The sequence below is a fragment of the Chelonia mydas genome, chromosome 13, assembly GCF_015237465.2.
Source record: "Chelonia mydas isolate rCheMyd1 chromosome 13, rCheMyd1.pri.v2, whole genome shotgun sequence".
Classification (NCBI taxonomy): Eukaryota; Metazoa; Chordata; order Testudines; family Cheloniidae; genus Chelonia; species Chelonia mydas.
The window spans coordinates 8,300,996-8,313,362 of NC_051253.2; the positions used below are offsets into that span (position 1 = coordinate 8,300,996).

Consider the following 12,367-nt stretch of genomic DNA (forward strand, 5'->3'; position numbering starts at 1 on the left):
TTGAATGTGAGAGGCGTGTGTCCGCTGAAGTAAAACATTTGTTGTAATTAAACTTTATACCTCATGTCTGAGGAGGTTTATTAATTGGCTGGTTTAGCTATAGAGAGAATCAGGCAGAGAGGGTAGCTTAGTGCCCCTGTTTTTCTTCTATGGGCCAGGTTCCCAGCAGGACTACATCTCCCAGGATGCACCATGGTGGGTCAGCAAGAGGGGGAGACTGGTGACTCAAGGGAAATGTAGTCTAGCCAGGGAGCCTAGCCCATAGAGGTGAGACTGGTAGCGTGAGGCAGTCTGAACTACAGTTTCCAGGAGGCACTGTGGTGGCATTTCCTAATCAAGGGTTTCTGGAAAATAAATAAATAAATAAATAAATGTTTGGTTTTTCACTGGAAAGTGGAAATTGGGAAATGTTGACAAATTATTTTTAAAAAAAAAAAAAAAAAAAGGAAAGAAAGATTGGGTAAAAATGTTATTGAGGGAGAGGAGGGAACATTTTCCGAGCCATTCTATGGACCACATATAAGTCACTTACCGCCTTTGAGCTAACAGGGCTCAGTCTGGCTCTGGCAGTGGACCCTCGTGCTTTCAGATTACTAGTCCTGAGTTCAGTTCCCGATGCTGCTGACTCAGCGGGAAACTGTATTATCTTATCCCCACTTTGCGCCCTCTAGCCGAAATGCACCAAGCATGGTGGGGGTGGGAGTGCTTAAAGAACTAAGTTCCTGCTTTGTTTTCTGTTTAAAACAAATGCTTTTATTTTAATCTGGGCCGTGAGTCCCTGTTGCCTTGCAGCTCTCAGCCTGACTGCCCACCTTTCCCTGTTCACCTGCAGCTTGCCAGTGCTCCCCAGAGGGCTCTCTCCACAGCACATGTGATCAGGAAACTGGACAGTGCAGCTGTCGCCCCAAAGTGGCTGGAGTGCGCTGTGACACCTGCATGCCAGGGGCATATGGATTTCCACACTGTGAAGGTAGCATTGTCTTCCTCCTCTTCCTGCATGACTTGGTACAGCACATTCGTCCAGGGCTTCTCTCTACACCCTCGAGCCCAGCTGACTGTACCGGCCAACACTCGGAGCACTGTGTTTAAAAACACGCTAATAAATACGCAGGCCAGTCATCGACCCAGCGAAAGCTTAAACACAAAAGAAAACCTCCCCCTCCCCCCCCAATCTGCTCCATGAACAGTTTCTCAGTGTACGCACAGGACGACTCGGAGCATTAAGGGGTCTGTTTTAAACCTGCTACAAGCTGTGCTTTTCCTTGCAGTGGGCTCCTGTAACCCAGCAGGATTAGCAACTGTAGACCCTTCCCTGTCTCCGGTGAGTACTTCATGTGCCCCTCAGTCTCTGTGGGCTGCTTTGGGTTTCCTTTCCTGCAAACCTCACTCGTTTTTCTTCTCTGGTCTCAGAATTTCCTACTGTGTCGCAGGCTCTGCTCCAGGTGCAATGCAGAGAACGGCAGCTTCCTGCTCTGCAGAGTAGTAGACCTCTCATTTGTCCCCTGAGCTGCAGGTTCTGTGATGCTGCTTGAGCCCCTGGCGTTCTCGCCTAATCCTTGTTTTTCCCCCCTTTTCTCAGGGTTCCTGTGCGTGTCGGGCATATGTCGAAGGTCCAGCTTGTGACCGGTGCAAACCACGCTACTGGAACCTGACTCCAGATAACCCCCATGGATGCACAAGTAAGGAACTTACATATAAGAGGAGACTTTGGGAGGCAGTCCGTTCCTCTAGAGGTTTAAGGCCCAAACCTAGGCCTTGGGAGGCCATCTCCATTTGAGTAGATGTGATTCCCTATTCTCCATTCCCATCATTTCCACCTTCAGTTATGACAAGAAGAGTTAGCATCCCAAGTGACGGGACTGATTTTGTGATCCACATTTAACGGGGGGATGGGCCCAACCTGGGACCCTTTTGAAAAGAATGGATCCAAGGATTTGTTTTGCCAGCTCTGCCAGGATCAAACTCAGCCTTTCCCTCAGACTTCACACCAATACAGGTTTTACGTGTGTAAAACAGGAATGTGCGCTTACAAACGTCCATGTGCAACATCCAGGGCAAGCTTGAGGCTGTCTGAAAATCCAGCCCTTAGTCTGTCCTACTCTGGTTAGTTTCCATCCATAGCAGAAGCCAAGAGCTGGTTTATTTCCTCTCTCCATCCTCTTGGCTTCTATCATGTCTGGTTTCCTCTGCTGCAAGGAACGTTGGTGTCAATCTGAGAGTTTTTAATAGTGTCTCTCTCTCTCTCTCTCTCCAGGCTGCCAGTGTGATACCAAGGGCACCATCAGTGGAGTTGCAGAATGTCACCAAGTAAGATCACCCCCAAAGTTCCCTGTGTAGAGCTAGATTCCCTCCCCTTCCTTCTCCCCCCCATGCTCCCTTTAGAGTTAGAAAAAAGCCCTTCATGTGTGTAACAGCTGGAGCTCTCCAAACCTGGCTCCCACAGAACCACTCTCCGTTTACATAGTGTCGTGTCCTGACGCTGTCTGCTCAGAGGTTGCACCAGTGAGTTCTGGGTGCCCTTTGTCAAGCTGAAACTAGAGATCATTTATCCACATTGACCCCCTCGATCTTCTCCTGGCGCAGCAGCCTAGACCTGCATGAGGACCTGGGTTCAGAGGTGGGCAAACTACGGCCCGTGGGCCACATCCGGCCCGCAGGACCGTCTTGCCCGGACCCTGACCTCCTGGCCGGGGAGGCTAGCCCCCGGGCCCTCCCCTGCTGTTCCCCCTCCCCCACAGCCTCACCTCGCTGCGCCGCTAGTGCTCTGCAGGGCAGCATGTCTGGCTCCGGCCAGGCGGCACGGCTGCCAGACATGCTGCTCTGAGTGGCATGGTAAGGGGGTCGGGGGGGTTGGATAAGGAGCAGGGAGCCCCGGGAGGCAGACAGGGAGCAGAGGGCATTTGGATGGGGCGGAGGTTTGTGGGGCTCGGGGGGCAGTCGGGATGGAGCAGGGGGGTTGGATAAGCATGGGAGTCCCGGCGGGTATGGATAGGGGTTGGGGCAGTCAGGGGACAGGGAGCAGGGCAGGTTGGATGGAGGTGGGGTCCTGGGGGGGGGCGGTTAGGGCTTGGGGGTGTGGATAGGGATCGGGGCAGTCAGGAGACAGGGTGGGAGGTTCCGGGAGGGGGTGATCAGGGGACAAGGAGCAGGGGGGTTGGATGGGTCAGGGGTTCTGAGGGGGGCAGTCAGGGGCGGGAAGTGGGAGGGGGTCGGATAGGGGGCAGGGCCAGGCTGTTTGGGGAGGCACAGCCCTCCATACAGTTTTGCAACCCCATGTGGCCCTTGGGCCAAAAAGTTTGCCCACCCCTGGTTTAGAGCCTACATCAGGATTGAGGAAAGAAGACATACAGTCATTCAGAGTTTGTGCTTTGGCCTACGAGAAATGGAAGAGTCCTATTATTGTGTGTGTATTGCAGTAGCACCTAAGGACCAGGGCCCTCTTGTGTTAGGTGCTGTACAACAAAAAGACAGTCTCTAACCCAAAGAATTTGCAACCTTACTATGTAGTAATCCACTCAGAGCCCCAGCTAGCTGGAAAATCTTTGGCAGAAGCCTTGGAGGGAGACTGCAGAGTTATTTGACAGGGGTGGCAGGCGTGCAGTCTTCTCAATAGCCATCACGGTCTTTGTTGTATCTGTGGGGCTGGGGAAAGGTAAAGGCCTCTGAATAATATGGTGGACCTCAGCTACATCCTGCTGCCCATGGACTTGATGAAGACTGTGGTTTTCCTAAGGAATGTTCCATGGTAGCTTGTGTTAAGGGATTGTCACTAAAGTCTTGTCGAGAGTGGGAATTATAGCCAGTGGTGGTGGTGCCCCGGGACAGCTCTACTAGTGCAAACCCCGGTGTAGACATGCTGTGCCTGTGCAAATCGTGATTTTGCTCTGGCCCCAGCCCCCTTTTACACCAGGGCAGTGCATCTGCATTGGGGGAAGGCCCCAGGGCAGTTACAATGGTGTAGCTGTAACAGCACAGACACTCCTCAGTGAGGCAAAGCCGAATTATCTCCCCAAGGCAGCTCGCACAGAATCGTAGAATATCAGGGTTGGAAGGCACCTCTGGAGGTCATCTAGTCCAACCCCCTGCTCAAAGCAGGACCAATCACCAATTTTTGCCCCAGCTCCCTAAATGGCCCCCTCAAGGATTGAACTCACAACCCTGAGTGTAGCAGGCCAGTGCTCAAACCACTGATCTATCCCTCCCCACCCCATACTGCTTGCCTATCCTAGGTAAAATGGTATTGCTCTCCATTAAGTCTGTGGCAGTGGGCACATTATAACAAGGATTTAGCTTTTTGTAAGGGGAGTCAAGTGCTTCCCTTCTTGTATGTTCACCATGCTGTTAAATAGTCTAACCTTAGGTATTGATCTGGCCCCAGTACAGTATTATTTATTGGCTGCATTACGGGAGAGCTTACGAGCCCCCTACTCATGGACCAGGACCCACCCCAGTGTGTTAGCGTCTGAGCACCCCGCAGGCTTTACTGGATTTCTCCTCACAACACCCGGTGAGGTAGGGCAGTGCTGTTAGCTCAGTGTACAAGCAGGGAGCTTAGTCTCACGCTTTCCTAAGGAAGCTCTGACAGACCTGGGGATTGAACCTGGGTCTCCAGAGTGCCAGGCCTGTGCCTTGACTTCTGCACCATCCTTCCTCTCTCGAATGCTGGCTTGGTTGTGCTGAGTGTTGAGGAGGGGCAGAGCCACGCCCATGGGGCGCTGACTAACCTGGTTGTCTCCTAGGACAATGGGCAGTGTTTCTGCAAACCCAGCGTCTGCGGCCAGTTGTGCTCCACGTGTAAGGATGGATCCTTCAACCTGGACCATGCAAATTACTTTGGCTGTCAAGGTGGGTACCCTTCTCTCTTTCATGAGGTGCTAGATCTGCCAGCTGGTGGAAAACCGAACAGAGGAGCTACATGTCTGGGTTCTGTGGGACAGAGTACGGAGGCCTGGAAAACAAAGTGGGTGAGAGCAGAGGGTTGGGCTGTTCTACCAGAAGTGATAGAATTTGAGCACCTGATTTTGACCAGAGTGGATCAGATGATCCACTCGTTCACTCCCCTCCCACTAAGGATGGGAGGGGAACCAGGTGAGGGTGGATGCCTGGACTTTACTACTTGCCTTACAAGCTTGTACTTCTGTTTCCCTGTGTGCACATTAATGCCGGTGATGAGGGGCGAAGCAGCAGAGGCTGCCGCTGCCTGTCGCCCTGCGCAATGCCCTCCCCCTCAGTGATGCGCTACAGCGGTGGCGGTGCTGGGGGATCGGCGGTGAGCAGGTGCTGCTGAAGGGGTTTGGGTTTAGAGGCCAGGTCGGAGCTTGGAGGGCTCGCTGAGAGGATTGGCAGGCCTGTGTTCTTCTCAGCAGCCACCAGCAGTCTTGAAATAGCTCAGCGCTGCGCTGGAAGAGAAGCTGATCCAAGCGGGGTCCGAGCCAACATGAAAATGGATACAATGGAATAAAAATAGAGACCTCGGTGGCCCCGCCCTTTGGCGTGTGACTTTGATTAGTGCTATTCGGAGCTCATTAATGTCCGTGGAATGTAAACACGTGTTTCCTGTCCACAGGCTGCCGGTGCGACGTTGGTGGGTCCATCGGGACGGCATGCGAGGCGAGGACCGGAGCCTGTCACTGCAGGCAGAATACACAAGGCCCGACATGCACCCTGTAAGAGGCTGGCTGTCACTACAAAGCTGCTTGGTGTGTTCGCTCCCTGTTCCTTCGGCTGGAGACTTCTCCAGCGCCCCCTCCCCAGCTAGTGGGCCATGGCCTTGGAACGCTGGAGGCTGCTCACGCCTCCCACCCCCTGTCACCACAACCGCTGCCACACACCTACACCCTAGCGTGTTCACCCCTTGTTGGGGACCCTCCTTTCCTGCCCCTTCCGTCCCTAAACAGCTGGAAAGAAGTAAACTCCACTCCAGCTTCTCTCCCCATTATTGGGAAGAGGGAGTCCCATACAGCATTGATATGGAGCTGACAGGTGCAGACACCATCCCATTTGCTGGCTTCTTGGGGGCCCTCCAGGATGCAGCCAATCGTGGGAGTAGTGTGAAGTGAGTTCCCTGGACTGTGGAAACCAGGCTTGTAATTATACCTATTGACTCTCTTTTCCCAGGCCTGCAAGGGACCATTATTTCCCTGACCTCCACCACCTGAAATTAGAGTTGGAAGAAGGCACCACGCTGGATGGCCGGGCCGTTCGCTTTGGCTACAACCCCCTGGAGTTTGAGAATTTCAGCTGGAGAGGATATGCTCAGATGTCTCCCATTCAGGTATGATTTACGGGCCTAGCCCCAGCCTGGGCTCCCTACCGGGAGAGGACGCAGAAAGCTAACCATTTGAAGCGCTGTAGACGTGCGTCTTATTTTAACCCAAAGAGCTGCTCTAAACCCAAGGTCATGTGGTGGCCAGAACAAACAGTGCAGTGTAAATATAGTCTGTTTGTGCAGATATTTCCTGTAGCATTAGGGACAGAATAGACTGATGAGAGGAGATATCCTAATTCAGGAAGCCCTGCTCAGGAGGTCAGACTAGAGGATCACAGTGGTCCCTTCTGGCTATATGATCTATGTATCCTAATCCAGTGACTGGGAAGCCTCCTATGGGGCTTTCTCTATACAATGCCCGCAGGTTTCCTTAGGGCCCTTTCACCTGCTCTTCTCTTTCCTGCCACACTCTACGTAACCCCCTCTCCCCGACGCCAAAAAGGAAGCAGCTCCTTCCCCATTACCCTACGCAGCTTATGCCCTTTGTGGCTGCTTTGCCTGGACTGTTGTCGAGTGTAGATGATTTTCTACATGGTCCCTAGGGGCGAGGCTGTAACAGCCACTCACATTGCTCCCTCCAGCTTTTCCCTCTGCGAACCTTTCATCTGCACGGCCCCTATCCGAATGTTGAGTGTGTGTCGGAGGAGGGACAGGGCGGTTATATAGCAGCCATACAGGGTTGTCCTGTGTAGCAGGTTCTTTATCCTGACCCTTGCTCTCTCTCCACCTGCAGCTAGAAAATTCTTTGCTTTGCTTTGTTGCTAGGCTAGGCTGGGTTTTCAAAGGGGCTGAAGGGAGTTAAGCTCCAGATTCCCACAGAATTCTGGTGGGGGCTGGACGCCTAACTCCTCTGGGCTCCTTTTGAAAATCCCAGGCCGAGCAACCAGAGACTGTTAAGTGAGTTGTTCACTTTGCTGCTGGCTTTGTTTGGTATCCACTGGCTGCATTAGAGACTACACTGGTGTTAAAAGTCAGGCAGGTGTGTGGCTTTTGCCCCTCTTCCGTGCAAGCTCATTCCAATGTGCCCTTGAGCAAGAAGCTCAGGCTGTGACCGTGGAGCTTTAACCCTAAAACCTAGTCTTTAGTGTCCCTTGCCAGTATATTTTCTCAAGGGAACGGCCCTCCTTTATCACAGCCAGTTTATCATGCCCATGGAGGGTTTGATTGGCAAACCTCCTCTTGGTCCCTTGAGCCCTGGCACAGGAAAGCACTTAAGCATGTGCTTAGATCCTGTGAAAGTCCATAGGACTTTAGCATGTGCTTAATGTTAAGCACATGCTTAAGTGTTTTCCGAGACAGAGATGCTTTTCTGAATCAAGGCCACGTGGCAGCTCTTGCATAAGTGGACACATCTCTCGGGAGTGTCTTCAGTCGGTATTGCTGGTTGGTAGTATTTCAGGTGTCGGAGAGAACTCTGTGATTTCCATTTGCAGCCTCTCTGCAGACATTTGGGTGGCGAACCCATGAGCACAGAGACAGATGGCCTTGGAGCCGCCTGTGGGCTGACTGTAGTACAAAGCACCAAACCCATGTTACGTTAAAAATGGAGTCAAACCTTTTGTTAAAGTAACCTCTTTCCCTAGCTTGGAATATGCCCCCCAAAATAGCCCCTCCACCAAACAGCACCCATCAGTGCTAGCCAGCTTCCATTCCAAAGCTGACAGCTAGGAACGCTCTCCAGTTAAACACTGTGGCCCAGCAACCTAAACGCTAGCGTGTGAGAGTGTCTCATAGGTGGAGCTGCTCTCCTGGTGCATGCCCCCTGCTTCCACCTCTCCCGCCCACCCACCCATGGAAAGCATGGAGAGGGAGGAGGATAGGTAGGTGCTGGTAAAGTGCACTTGGTAGCACCTGTGCAACGCGTTCTCTTGCTGCCCTTTTCCCCCTGTTAGGCTGCGTGGCTGCTTGACTCCTCCTGCGCTGTGGCATGTTGCTTAGGGAGCAGTCCCCCGAGCTGCTGCACTGGGGCTGGTGGCTGTTGGCGGTGGAGGTGATTTAAGGTGTTGCTCTGCTTCTCTCCCCTTTCTCTCTCCCACCAGCCCAAGGTAGTGGTGACTCTCAATGTGACCTCCCCTGACCTGTTCCGCATCGTCTTCCGCTACGTCAACCGGGGGCCGGCCAGTGTGGAAGGGAGGGTCTCGGTCCTTGAGGAAGGAAAGTTTAATGTTTGTGGCAACTGTAAGTGCGTTTCTCACTCTGAGACTAACCAAAACAACCCCGCTTTCTGCAACCCCTCGGAAACGCTGCCCGTTGGGACTTCCTGAGCTCCTCCAGCGTGCCAGCCCTCGCCGTGTTGGCAGCTGCTCCCCTGTGTCACGCAGAGGGGCGGGGGACTAGAGAGAGAAGCAGGCAGGCAGGCAGGCAGGTACCGCTCTCCCACAGGACGGGTGATGGGCCCAGTGCCGGCCCCACAGTGACGTGTGCCCAATGTGCTTGTGCTTTTTGCAGAGTAAAGTCAGAATCACGGTAGACGTGAAGGAGGCAGAGCTCTATCTATTCCATGTCATCCTGAGGTATATTAATTCAGGAGGTGCCACTGTGTATGGCAAAATTACAGCTTATCAGCCACGAAGGAGAGGTAAGGGTCCCGCACTGCTTCCCCACGCCACTGCTGCTTCCTCCCCTCCCCCCGCAGTCTCCTGTGGACGTCACCGTATGGCTTCACTCTGGAACTCCGGCCCTCCAGAGCCGAGGGCTGGACTGAGGCTGCTCTTCCCCCATTTAACAAGCCGGCTCCGCAGCAGCCACGGCCCCAAGGGGCGCATGCTTGTCGACTCGGCCGGTGTGGGAGGAGGCGGCATAACGTTCAGATGAGGCTTCCCTGCCTGGTGCCCCCGAAGGGACAGGATGGCCCGGAAGGCCCTTGCAGAGCCTGAGAGGAGTAGCTACGTGTCCAAGATGGGCCACACAGGTGGAACCAGATCCGAACATCAGCATTGGGACCCGGGGTTTATTTTTTTGGTCCCATGTTTCACTGGCGGTTGGTGAATGAAGTACCAGGACATGCAGGAGAGGGATGCGCTTCGCCTGTCCGTACACTCCCGGCAGCCGCCTTCTACCATCAGAACACGTCGCCTTGCATTTTAAAGCCAGAGGCAGTAGCGGGAGACCAGACCCCCACTTCCTGATTCATAAGGACATGGCGAAAGAACCTGTTTTTTGGCCTTTGGGAAGTGCCAGGTGGCCTGGCCTGGCTGGTGTTTAACAGGGGTTTCCCATTTGCATTTTGGCAGTGGCTCTAAGCTGGCTGCACAGGCTCCGATAACCCATCCTGTGCAGGCAGGGAAAGGAAGAGCCAGCAAAGACGGCTTGAAAGGCAGAGACCTACGTTTTGTATATACCAGGAATCAGCAACGTGTAGGCAAGAGCACACGGGGACAGATGGTTTTGTTTTTTTGCGGAAGAGGATAAAAGGGCTTTACCACCCTGCTAACTAACATGCACAGACGCGCACACAGCCTACTGCTAATGCCTCCTCTCAGCTAGGCCAGGAGATGGGAACTGTGGTTCGCGCCTCTCATTGGCTTTCTCTTTTCTGGCAGCTCAGAGCCCATCTGCTTCTCCCCTGGGCTGTTACCCAAGCAGCAGCTTTCTCTTTTCTGGAGCTCACGCCCCAGGAATGAGCATTGCCATGCCTGACCTGAGTGCCAATCCTCCTGGAGCTCTTTGCTTCACCAGAGCTGCCCTCTCTGTGAGACCTCGCTGTCTGAGCCCCTGTGCTGCTCTCCCTTCTCCACAATGCACGATTTTGCTGGGTGGCTCCTCTCCCTCAGGCAGGGTGATTTGGCAAGTGCCTTGGAAGGGCTGCTAGCACTAGGCTGTCAGTGACAGCAGGAGACTCTAGGAGAGCAGCTGGGCATTGCCTCTGGACCCCCTGCACTCCCAAGCTTGGAGTTTGAAACCTGCTGTCGTATCCGCATGGCAGCATGCAACACTGCCACCAAGGTATTCCAGGCGGCCAGTGACTGATTGTGTCCCTTCTGGAACAGTCCCATAGGATGGCATAGACAAGGACTACTTTTTATAGGTTGGCTCAATAAACCCTATAGAAAAGTTGTCCCTTTCTATTAAATTCTGTCAGATTTTTAAGGGATTCCTATAGACCCATATCGGCATGACCCCTATTAAACCCTATAGGTTGGTTTTCCACAAGGAATGACTTGGAACTGAGTCAAGCTTATCCCTGCCCACCCTACCCATGCCAGGATGGCAAAGTGAATCCTGGTTTCTGCAGCGTGGCAAGCGCTCAGCCTGGTGAGGAAGAGGAACAGTAAAATTATGCTCCAGTCTTCGTGCGCAGCCACCTTTTGCATTTACTTTTCTGAAGAGCGAGTCTCTGCAACCACTTGATGCCACGTGTTTTTCTGGCAAAATTATGTCTGCAGGTTTTTTTTCCATATGTGGGAACTCCAATGTCCATTTGCAAAGTGCATTTGCTGGCACAGGTTAGCTAAACTGTCTCTGCAGGGAAGTTCTTGAATTGCCATGTACGTAGAAAATTGCAGTCACTGTAGAGGGTGGTCTGAGGCCCCTTCGACAATCTGTACCATGAAAGCCAGCAAGTTTCAAAGCCAGCTGCAGCGATTTCTTCCTCAGGAGAACTAGCCCAGTGGGGCAGCTCTCACAGAGACCCTGCAAGAGAACGGCACTGCACCCACCCTAGCATGTCTTCCCATCTGCTACATTCAGCCTCTACTCATTCATCGTCAGCTGAGTGCTGTTTCAAGGAGCTAGGTTCGGGATGGCTGGTGCTGTACAGTTTGGTACCTCCATGAGGATTTCCAGTCTAATGGATTAAAAAACAGGGCCGGGGAGATACAAAACTGGTGTTCCCTGCCACTGACTCGCCATGTGACCTGGAACAACTCACTTGACCTCTGTATCTCAGTTTCACAATCTGTACATCATAATGCTCCCGGAGAGGGAGGAGGTTCCTTAATTCTCTAATGTTGATGTCATGGTCTGAGATCCTGGGATGAAAGGCGACACTGAATAGAAAATATTGTTGTTTATTTGGAACTGCTGGGCTGGCACAGAAGAAAATGTTGCTTTACCTTGTAAAGTGAGCAGCTGGAGGATATATACAGGGCCTGACATGCCCAGATCTTGCTTTAAAAAAAGGAAGAAAGCAGCTGGATAATTATATGACCAGTTACGTTTCTACACCGGAAAGTTAAGAGAAGGGTCATCCACTCACATGCTGCCGGGCGTAATCTGATCACAACATAGGTCAGGAAGGATTACAGCTGGCTTGCTGTATAACGCTGTGGCTTTTTCCCCTTGGATGCTGCAAGTATTTGCTAGTGCAGGAGGCATATTCCCAGCCTGGTGGACCGATGAGTGGACCCAGCACAGCAGCCCCTTTGCTAAGCCATGTAATCTCCAAAACATCGAGCCATCCTCATTTCTGTGTGGAAGGGGCTGCCAGTGTTAAGACCAGGGGCCTAGAAGCAAGTTAGTCCCTTGCAGTGTTTGGTTTAGCAAGCTTTTAGCCCTTTCACTCCCTGACAACTCCGAATGTAGGGTACGTTTTTCAAAAGGGACACGGCCTCTCTTTTATGGTATAATTTTCTCACACCATTTTGCTCCTGCTCTTTGGGGAGTTTTTTTTTTTTTTTTTTTGGGGGGGGGGGGGGTTTGCACCCAAAATAATTCCTGTGGTCAGAGGTGCAAATTCTCTGAGCTGCCCCTTCACAAAGGCATCCAACACACATGCCTCCTTGCCCTCATTTTCAGTGGTGCTGCACTCAAGTGCTATGATTCAGGAATCTAGGGTCCAATCTTGAGTTAATTGCGCTGTCCACATACTGGATGCGGCTAAACAGTCGTCATAGTAGCATGCTCCTTCGCCCTACCCTCGCTCGCCCCTGCTGCGTGCCATGCTGTAAATGAACCACACAAAGACAGTCAGAGGAACGCGTGTGTGAAATTCGCAGCCTCCTGCCTCAGCTTATCTGTGTTTTTAAAAAAAAACCCTGAACCTTCAAACTAGCAGGTGGCCGTTCTGACACTAGGTGCTGTGCTGGGATCGCACTCATAGTTAATTGATTTAAAACGTCAATGGACGGTCAGTTTAGCCAAAAATATTTCAGAGGGAGA

The 12,367-nt window shown here is 52.5% G+C and overlaps 1 protein-coding gene across 5 annotated transcripts in view; it reads left to right on the plus strand.

Annotated features, from left to right (window-relative positions):
• LAMA5 (laminin subunit alpha 5) overlaps positions 1 to 12,367 on the plus strand; it is a 168,993-nt gene that overhangs the window by 99,021 nt on the left and 57,605 nt on the right. For 4 of the 5 annotated variants that reach the window (XM_043527389.1, XM_043527390.1, XM_037915640.2 and 1 more), the window contains exons 16-23: positions 833 to 970; positions 1,269 to 1,321; positions 1,580 to 1,679; positions 2,255 to 2,307; positions 4,740 to 4,845; positions 5,567 to 5,666; positions 6,118 to 6,274; positions 8,308 to 8,446. In XM_043527389.1, the coding sequence (XP_043383324.1) occupies positions 833 to 970; positions 1,269 to 1,321; positions 1,580 to 1,679; positions 2,255 to 2,307; positions 4,740 to 4,845; positions 5,567 to 5,666; positions 6,118 to 6,274; positions 8,308 to 8,446 (846 nt within the window). Of the gene's footprint in view, positions 1 to 832; positions 971 to 1,268; positions 1,322 to 1,579; positions 1,680 to 2,254; positions 2,308 to 4,739; positions 4,846 to 5,566; positions 5,667 to 6,117; positions 6,275 to 8,307; positions 8,447 to 8,716; positions 8,847 to 12,367 lie in introns of all 5 variants that reach the window. The other variant, XM_037915641.2, reaches the window with a different exon arrangement.